The sequence below is a fragment of the Bombus affinis genome, chromosome 5, assembly GCF_024516045.1.
Source record: "Bombus affinis isolate iyBomAffi1 chromosome 5, iyBomAffi1.2, whole genome shotgun sequence".
In the NCBI taxonomy this organism is placed as follows: Eukaryota; Metazoa; Arthropoda; class Insecta; order Hymenoptera; family Apidae; genus Bombus; species Bombus affinis.
Window position 1 is genome coordinate 3,483,675 of NC_066348.1, and position 10,557 is coordinate 3,494,231.

A 10,557-nucleotide genomic window follows, 5' to 3' on the forward strand; every position below is an offset into this window, starting at 1 on the left:
AATATTACACTAATGCAATTAGCATCATATATGTATTATCTTATTGACAAAGGAAATGTATATGTAATTATATTGATAAAATAACTTCTTAAGTTTATTTGCTATTAAAGAAAACAATTTCGGTCAATATTATTCGATATAGAAATAAAAACAGTATGATTTTATATAATACATACATATCATTATCACAGAAAATTTTCAAATATTTTTTAGTCGGTATTCGAATAAGACAATTGGTTGCCCCATCTCTCGGTTTGACCCTAACCTAAGTTGTGCACTGTACACCTTGAATATGTGTATATCTATATGGATGTATGTCTTGTATGTACAATTCGTATAAACATGCGAAAAAGAAACGTGATACTCATTGTTGTTCGGAAGTTGCGTATATGTTTATCTCGTTAAAAAAATACTTGGTAAGTGAATCTTACATGCGCAAACAAGACTCGTGGATTAAAAATATCATGTAGGCTATTTATCTAGCATAGTTATGAAATCTAAGACATTCATCTTCAATTTAAATATGTATTGCTAAGGACATCGAGAGTGATAGAGAACGCATGCGCGTGTGTGTCACCGGTGTCTACTTCAGTGTTAATCATTATCGTTCCAGCATTCAGTATTAAAATTGTTATTGTACAATTAAGTAGTATAAACTAACAGATATCGATAGAGAAGCAGAAATTATACACAAGGTACGAGTCTAATAAAAGTATATTTTTACCTTTACTAAAAAACATGTAGGTATTTAGCTTCATGTGACAAATATACACCAAATGTGAAATAAATACCAATCGATTCAATTATTATTCCACATTTATTATCGTATTTATGATACATTGAACACATCTAATCAGAACATGAGACATTGTTAATTATTTTACAGTACACAAAAAATTTATGTACACTGTAATTCATGTAGATAATGAATAATCAATAAACACGTGTCAAATGTGATTGCACAACAGAATATCATCATATCGTCATATCATGAAGATATTAAAAATTGCCTAATGATGAAACGTCCAGAAAGAAATTCACTAATGTTCGCGATAAATATATTATGTAAACGAGAAAGTACACGTCTTATATGCTAACCTCAAGATTATACAAATTGAATGAAACACGTTTTCGAAAAGGGTTAACTGAAACGCGCATGCGTTTCGTGTGTATACAATTTCGAGATTCATGTTGCGAATCCCTCTCATTTAACAAGAGATTATTAACCGTGATTCGAGGACATAATCACATAAAATAACGTCGAATCATAAAGCTAGTGAACGAATTAGATGTTCGAGAGTGTACGAGATATCAAATTTTCCTCAGCAGGTAAACTTTGCCTTCTCATGACTAAGGAGGTTAGAATACCTTACAACCCAAAAACGTAAGATTTCTGTTTATTATTTACCGGCTAAATAATTCAATTAGTATTCAACAAGAGAGGATGAAATACAGTGCCTATGTGTGTATGTGATCATATGTGAAGGAGAAAAGAGGGGAGAGAGAAACATAACACCCCGAAAAGACGCGCGTCGCGAAACTTATACGACGCAGAAAGAACGAGAGTGCGCGTCAGTACGTTTTACCCTGACCTCGGTCAGGCAGACATGGTTTAATTTAACCGGATCCCTGCAAACTCACAGTTCAATCTATCTTTGTCCAGTGGCACGTTCAAATCCTGACGACGTTCGCGATTTAACCTCACTCTTCCATGGGAAGGAAGGATACGCTACTTTCCCGGTATGTAAAGTGTGTTTTCAGTTTGTATATCGAATTCTAGATACGATCTCATCAGTATTTTCGAATCCGATTGACTCGTGCTCGACGAAACGTTCTCTAGTAAATCGTTAGAATCTCGCATCATGACCCGGATTGTACCAGGTTTTCACGATGAATATTCATTTGATACTGGTTTTTTTTTTTCATGAAAATGATAATCAATGTAAATATTCCTGCTTTCGTGCAATTGTAAGGAACGATTAATTAATTATTTGATTTGGTTCAACAACGATGGCATCGAAGTTAAGATGTACTAATAATACATTCTTTTTTCGTTTAATTCATGTTCATAAAGTTATAATTTTAGGAGTCTCGACTTATATCTCGTTTAGAATGATAGTAACGAAAAGTGTTTGCTTTTTATTTGCTATAGTGAAGTATGTAGCCTACGTGCGTTAGTTTCAGTTGATAATGACCGGAAGTTTACTCTCTTATCAAGAGCAGCACTACTTGTTTTTTTAGTTTAAATACTGCTATTACCTCTATTATTTCAGTAAGAACGTAAAAATAATTTATATTATAATTTTTATAAAAATAATACAAGTAAAAATAATAAAATTTATATTAAAAAACAAGTAGTGTGCTACTTTTATACATATATAAAATTTCCAAAAAGATGCATGTTTGGTATATAAATATATTAATATACTTTTGATGTATAAATATATATCAGTACCACGAAGTTAATATTTTATAATGTATGAAATTGAAAAACTACAACTTTTTATATCATTAAATATCTCAAACATTATTATTTGACAATTATTAAATATTATTCTACGAAATCAAATAGATAAAACACTGAAAAAATAATTCAAATTGCAAGCTGCAGGAAATAAAGCATATCATAGGTTGCATAATCGTCTGTCTCGTCAAAAGAGTTAAGAGAATACAAGCGCAAGGTTCGTAGCAATTTCAGTTTGAATATCATAGTGATGAGACATATCGTTGATACGTTACCGATTTAGATGGATAAGAAAGTTTTAGCGGAAAAAGCCGACTGCTGAAACTGGTTGATATACTGTTGAAGAATGAGAAAAACCGAATCACTCTGGCCAAAGAAAGCACTCGGATTTCCTTTGAATTCGGCTGGAAGTATTCCCTTCCACTCCAATATTTGACAATCTCGAGTGCGAAAGATAGAATAGATATATAAAGGAGATGGTATTTGCAAAAAGTATGAATTGAATTGAAGCTCTTGCCGGAAGACTCAATGCAAATGACTCGATCCCCTCACGCACAGTCTCTATCGTCGCGTCAGTGAGAGATGGACTCCTAGCTCGGATGGAATTTAAAAACGAAAGATCTATGGCGCCAAAGGCGAGGCAACAGCGAGAAACACAAGGAGGAATCGAAACGGGAAAATACACTTCCTCGTACACCCTCGACTCCCTTTGACTCTTTGGGGGATAGTAATGGTCTAGGCCGAAGGCAAACTATACGTAGAAAGCTGAAGGGGCAGTAGAGCGTGCAACGCGTAGCATTCTGGCGGAAAGCCTTCCTCTGGGCTTCGTTTGTGAAGTTGACTACTGGCCAGAAGCGTCGCCACCTTTCTTTGTACGTATGTAGCCGCTTCTCCGTAGCCAACATGAAAACTTACTCAAATGTTATTCATCGCCATAATCAAGATGATTGTGCTCGGAATTTAATACATACAAAATTACCTCTGTCAAGCGTATATGTTTGACCAGCGAACCGACAGTAATGAATAGAAACGTACGTTTGATGGTACTGTAAATGGGATGTCTTCCATAATAATATTTTCACTGTATTCCATCGAATCAACGGCTTATATTTTACATTTACGTATAAAAAATATTTTATCCTCAAAAATCTTGCTTTTTCTTTCGACGATAATCGTTACCGATAGAAGAATGGCACGGCAATTAAATTCCAGTCTCGTAACAGATAACTACAATTACCAACGAATTTAAACGATAATAATTGTCCAGCGAACAAGGACTTTTTCAATGGTATACTTTTGTATTGTTAAAAAAAGAGGGAACAGGTATCTGAAAACATCAGAAAAGACCAGTGAAGAGCGCTTTACGGGAACGATTAACGATTCTGGCTCAACGACCTGTAGCGCCGTGCATTGTTGCTCGGAATTACCGACCGCCAATTGCAAAGTCCGTTCCTAACTGACAATTGCTCCACTTGCTTTAAACCATTAGTACTCGCCAGTTATCTTGTTGGCAATACACTACAATGAACATCGTCGTCGTCATAGTTGGTTAGAGTAAATCTCATCGTCTCTCGGTGGCGATGATTTCTCTTCCTTTCTCCAACAATGTATTCATTCGTAATTTGTATATACATGTATATAATAGGTACGTGATAAGATAACAAAAACCATTATTCGTTAATTTCTTTATTCATTAAATGCATACCGGTATCATATAATATGTTTACAGCTGAATACTTAATGAAATAAGGAAATTGGTAATTTTAATAAGATTTCAGTATTATATGACTATGCTCGTGTTACATCACAGATACGCGCATGCTGGAGATACGGTTATATAGATATAGAGTAACTATTGAAGTAGGTTACCGAACTGTAAGTTATCGAACTTTATTCAAATTTAAACGCCGAACGTTTTGTTTGAAGACGACGAAATCTCGTATTTGCAGACAGGGGGAAGTTTCTTTTAAAATGTCGAGCAGGATGTTCCTGCTCGTGGTGAAGTTTCGCGAGAATGCCTGCGGAGATAAACTTACAAACTTTCGCAGTGACTTTGTATATTAAATATAAGGAATAAAAGAACCAACCGATCAGATTAGAATCCAAATCTGAATTCTAAATTCTTTTCTTGATATTACACGACAATTTCTCTGCGAATAAATATCAGCTATGTTTGAATTAATAATTACATTAACATTTAAAGAACACATTTTGTTCCTTTTGCATGTACAAAATAAATTGAGCGCTTGAGATCCTTATAATTAAATTTATGAAAATACTTATACAAACGATCTTTGCGGATACTTATGCAAATTCATATTTTTATGAATACGGATAAAAGAGTAGGTTTGTTCCAGACGGAGGTTTGTTCCATAACGAGCATTATACTCTGAATATTTTACATATTTTTATATGTTATTTGCATACTGTGCATTTTTACATCTTTAAATTTCCCATAAATGCATAAAAATCTGCATTTAAAACTACTTACAATTATTTTTATTTACAGATATCCCGTGTTTACCAAGATGTTGGGACTACTTTTATTAGTAGCCATTCTTGGTACATCGACGTTTGCCTATAATGGCGATCTGGTGGAACAAGAGTGTCCTGTAGACTGTCATTGTCATTATTTTCGCATCAACTGGGTGACCGACTGCTCCGAAAGCAATTTAACTAGCATACCGATTGACGAGCTCAGCCCGAACATTTACGTTCTAGATATGAACGGTAACAATATCGTACAGGTCGGTCCATTTCCACCTTCGATCAAGCTAAGGCGTCTTCAGATGGCACATAATCGATTGACCGAGCTCAAGTATGAATCCTTTGCTGGATTAATTTATCTACTGGAGGCGGACTTTTCATCAAACGCGATCTCTCATGTCGATCCCGAGGCATTTAGGTAAGAGCACTTTCGGATTTTTTTCTTCGGTTCATTTTCTGCGTATAACGTCTGCTACACGCGCGTACGTACATAAATAAGAATCGTCGCACCTGTTTGCTATATAAAGACGAAATTAGAGATAGTGATCTGTAGTAACAAAATATTTGTAACTTTTTATTCATAATGAGTAGGTAGTGATTTATATATAAAACGCAGGAATTTTCAATTTTTCAAATTGGCAGTTACTCAATTAAATCAATTTAAGAAAATTTGTGTAAAATATTTAAACTTAAAAATCAGGAAATTTTGAAACAGAAAATGTTAGTTAATTGACTTTTATTCAATTTTAGGTATAAATTACAGGACCTTATGATACAATTAAATTATTAAATTTTAATAATTTCCAGTTCTATTATTCTTGCTTATATTTTTTAATATTACCTAGGAATAATTTATTCTTGTAATATTTGATATTACTATACATATATAACGAAATCATGTGCATTGTCTTGCTGCTCTACATTTACATTGATTATTATACATATTTCCAAGGAAATATTGAAGTACTACTGATCAGTAAACCATAGAATTTATTTTAAATGAAAATTGGAAAATTGGTAAAATATGTCATCAAATATGTACTTTAAATTGATTTCGTAATCAATTAATCTACCTATTACAATACAGAGAAATAGATTTTCCTCGTTTTTATGTTATCGTATATTTATTGCAGCACTATAATAAATATGTGCCTGAATTGAATTTCTTAAATTCAAAATAATATGCCTGACCTTTTTTAGAAATTTTTATTCTTTAGAAAAATTTAGTTAATACAATAAAACAAACATATTACATACTGTAATAAATCTGATTTCATAAAATTGAGTATCTTTCACATAATTCGATTCTAATCGTTGCATGCTATTTTAACAATGCTGCGCTAGAAACAACTAGTATCACAAAATCTAGTATAGACATCATATGTGTTTAATTAAGTGATCGGTAACATAGGAGAAAAGTCATTTTCACTCAATAAACAGATATCGATCTAATGTTTCAATTAATTATTATTTCATTAGCTTCATCACATCTTTGTTTGAAGGTTTTCGAAGTAGCTTTTTCCTTCATGTTTAGCGCTATAATGAAGCTTTATTCTTAAACTAATTCGAATTTGCCGCTCAAAATCTGCTTCGTTTGAACGCTCTGGCTTTTTCAGAATTAACAAAAATCAGCTATTTTATGTACTTACAAGAACTAAGCTCATGTTATAGCCCTTCTAATTACGTTATAAATGAAAACTCAATATTTCTACAGGGACAGTCCTGGTCTAATTTCGCTGGAGCTTCAGAACAATCCTTTGGGCGAGGTAAAAGGTCCCTTCTTAAATTGTCGCACTCTGCTCTACCTCGATCTGAACTCATGTGGCATCCATGACTTGAATACGGAATTCTTCTACAATACTACGAACCTAAATAAACTCGACTTATCCCATAATTCACTCGGACAGATCAAGCCCGGCCCTTTTGATCACCTTACTAATCTGGAATATCTGAAGTTAAACGCTTGCAACTTAACCCACATCTCTCCAGATGTGTTTGCACATTTGGAAAACCTTCGAGAACTCGAAATGGCGGAAAATGATCTACATACATTGAGCTGGACAAACGTATTAGCACCTCTGATTCGTCTTGAATACTTGAACATCAAAAAGACTAACATCACCAATTTGCCAGGCGATGCTTTCGCAAAAAATTTGTACCTCAGGCAGTTGGTGCTTGCTAATAATGAATTGTGCCATTTGGATGTTGGAAACACGCTGGGTCATAATCTCCACAGTCTTCAATCGTTAGATTTATCGAATTGCAATTTACAAGATCGTCTATCGGAAGAAGCTTTTAAAAACGCTAGCAAACTACGTGTATTAAACTTGAGCAACAATCCAATGTTCGCTAATGAATTGACAGCCGTGTTGCGTCATTTGCCAAAGCTTCACAAGCTTTCGTTAAGTAATTGTAGCCTGCAACGTCTGCCTAATACGTTCCACGTATTCGAACATCTGGAGGAGCTAGATATCTCGCATAATCCTTTGTCAGATGCGTTTGGTAGTTTATTAAATCCACTGGAATCATTAGAATATTTAGATATGTCTTTTTGTAATCTTGGTCATCTTGGAAATAACACATTCGCTCACATGACTTCGCTAAAGAAATTAATATTATCCGGAAACAAGTTGCATACCCTGGAAGAGGGATTGTTCGCGAACTTGACGAGATTGGAGAGTTTAGAACTGAACAACTGCGACCTGAAGACTCCCATCGACCCCAAGGTGTTCGGCGACCGAGTCAGTACCGATATTATCGAACTCAAGCTCAGTGGAAACGCTCTGGAAGTACCTCAGGATGGTCCCCTGCTTCCAACACAATTATCCAATCTCGAAATGCTAGATTTAAGCAACTGCAGCTTGGGACATCTGAATGAAAACCTCTTTTCTACAACTAGGAGTCTCACCCAATTAAACTTATCCAATAACAGTATTTCTGGCACGGAGAATCTGGCCTCTCTAAAGAAGCTAGAAATGCTGGAACACCTAGATCTCAGTAACAACAGTTTGAACACTATCTATTCACAAGTATTCAGATCGAATCCACGTCTGTTGTCGGTCAATTTGCTGAGTAATCCATTCGTGTGCAATTGCTTCATCACGGAGATGTGGGACTGGGCGATACAGGTGAAGAACGATCTGCACGTGCTAGTGGGCAGTCAGCCGGCGAATTTCGAAACTGGTGGGGTGAAACTGAGAAAGAGTTTATCTTGTACCTATGACGACGAGACTTATCGCAAGATCGTGGAACAGGCGCGCACCAGCAGCGAGCCGCGACGTCCTAGAAAGGGTGACCTAACTCCCACCCGTACCTGGGCGAAATACGTTCGCGAGTCGAATTGCGGTCGTAGTTCATGATATATAGCGAGTAAATTTCAACATCCGATACTGAATGTCTATTACGACAAGACACACGGCAAACATAAGAGCGAGTTGTAACGTATCTTGAAATTGCGAGGTGTATACGCACATACACATGTACATATGTATATCTATGTACAAGATGTGCTATCGTCAAGTAATTTATCAAGATTTTACTCCGAAGAAAGCTAACAACGTCAGCCAAGATAGGATTAAGGTGTGTTAGTAATACGCGGGTGCCAGACGTCAGGATGTTGAAAAATTTTCTACGTGGAGTTTAGAATATGACCTCGTGTACGTTTCATTTAAATGGAATCTGTATTCAACCCTGTATGGGCATCGCCATCTTCATGGAATCACGATAATACGGGAGATGGTGATCGATCGTTCTTAGGTAGGAACGATGACCATCTCCGACAAACAACCCTCCTCTGTTCGAGGGAAACATGTTTATACGTTGAAACGGTAGTCGTATTTTATTGGAAAGTGGTGCAATCCGTCTAGCGTCAGTTGGAATGATTAATGCAACGAGGGGTGATAAAGTAAAAAAAGAAATATTTATCGATCGCCTGAATAACGGAAGGTTCTCGAATTATCAATCACCCTTTTGCTTCGAGTCTCTTTTGTGTTTCACCAACACTTTTTTCACATTGATGCCGGGAATTAATGGTCGAAAACCAGTCTAAGACCATTCGTTGTTCCCATGACAATGGTGCCATGTCTTTAATTAATCTCACTCAACGATCGAACCAACCCTTACTCTCTTTTTCTTGCGAGAAGTTAATAATGTTGAACTGAATTGACAAGTGTCGAAGGCTAGAACAGAAGAGATTCAAATGAAACGTGAATCGAAAATATCGATTGAGTCAAGAGTAAGTATCCATAATAAAGTCACGAAGTTCTAGGAAGAAACCGAACTTTTATCTGTATGAAACCGAACATAGATTCTATTTAAACGCTGATGAACGACGTGAAGTCGTGCTAGCCTCGCGTAACCACGTCATTGTTAATAATTACCAAGCCCTTACATGCTCGTACGTACACTCTTACATATCTATTGTTTTCGTATTATTATATGCGAGCGTGTGTTACGTAAGTACGAGTGTGGACATCGCTAGGTAATATGATCCGTTCAGAAACAAACTTATCTGTTCGAATTATTGACCCTCGACTAGAAACGCAGTGCAGTTGAGATTATACGCGATTTTATGTATTCTTTTGACATTTATTAGTTTGTGCAATCCAGTTCACAGAGAATTGTTAACAGAGTTCTATCTGTAATAATTATAGCTATATAACATAGATTAGATCTATAGCAATTTTTTACTTTGTTATTCCTGTTCGTATTCTCTTCAATAATTATAATTAGAGACTACAGAAAGAACATAATCAGTAATTTCAAAATTCAATAATCAATATCATGTTACCAAAACATTATCTGTTTTTAGGAGACATATCTTTTAATTGGATATGTTACTTCCTCCTCAGTTACTTTTACCATCAATGGACAACGAAATTATTCAAAAAGATAGATTTATTACGTTTTTTCTCTTCAATTGTTAATTTATTATTCATGCTTTAGTTTAATGATGTTAAATTATTTTTGCTTCGCTTTACTAGTCGAGGATCGATCGGTGTTATAAAATTTATCGTTTGTTATCCTTTATATATTTGTTAAGTTAAATCGTTAAATATATTTATTTTAGACTATAATTGTCGCAAGTAACGTTACTTTTCACACTTGTTGCTAATTTTCGATTAATGACACACGCCAAGAGACATTTGCTTCTTTTGAAGTTGAACTACTTTGATGTTTGCTTGCACGGATGTATACTAGTGCTTTCCGTAATCAAACGCTATCTTCCCGTTTCAATGAAAATGTGCAACAATCGCAGTGTTCTCTGATTCTCTGGCGGTGTCCATGTATAAACAAATATGAGATACTCTTAGAGTACTCTCATTCCCGGGCCATTCTTCCTTAGATCAGACAGTGACGATTTGAGTCTAGTTTACATACCAAGATGACTTTTTCGTCGAAAAAGCACATTGCTAGCATACCTAGTACGAAATCAAATAAAATATACGTGCATATTGGTCTATAAGAGAATAGGTATGTAAGCGAGGTTTTTTTTAATCTTGCTGTCGCTTAAATTAAGCATGAGTAAATTCAGGTGCCGATACGATTTCACTATGTTCATGAAATGTATAAGACTGTATTTAATAAATGAGTCATTTTTCTTGGTA

At 35.1% G+C, this 10,557-nt stretch overlaps 1 protein-coding gene across 4 annotated transcripts; it reads left to right on the forward strand.

The window, feature by feature from the left end:
- The first annotated feature begins 301 nt into the window (after positions 1–301).
- On the forward strand, positions 302–10,557 carry LOC126916544 (leucine-rich repeat-containing protein 15-like). 4 transcript variants are annotated; one of them, XM_050722458.1, is made up of 4 exons: positions 927–1,329; positions 1,429–1,740; positions 4,974–5,369; positions 6,666–10,557. In XM_050722458.1, exons 2-4 carry the CDS (start codon positions 1,712–1,714, stop codon positions 8,308–8,310), a joined length of 2,070 nt encoding a protein of 689 aa, XP_050578415.1. In that variant the 5' UTR covers positions 927–1,329; positions 1,429–1,711; the 3' UTR covers positions 8,311–10,557. The 4 variants fall into 4 exon arrangements, with proteins under 4 accessions (XP_050578418.1, XP_050578416.1, XP_050578415.1 ...); XM_050722461.1 differs by lacking the exons at positions 927–1,329; positions 1,429–1,740 and adding an exon at positions 302–416; XM_050722459.1 differs by lacking the exons at positions 927–1,329; positions 1,429–1,740 and adding an exon at positions 531–695.

Bases quoted from the DNA above. Each gene is read 5' to 3' on its own strand.
- LOC126916544 (XM_050722457.1), top strand. From the start codon at position 1,712: ATGGGAAGGAAGGATACGCTACTTTCCCG. The intron at 1,741-4,973 runs GTATGTAAAGTG...TTTTATTTACAG, and splicing joins AAGGATACGCTACTTTCCCG to ATATCCCGTGTTTACCAAGA. The intron at 5,370-6,665 runs GTAAGAGCACTT...ATATTTCTACAG, and splicing joins GTCGATCCCGAGGCATTTAG to GGACAGTCCTGGTCTAATTT.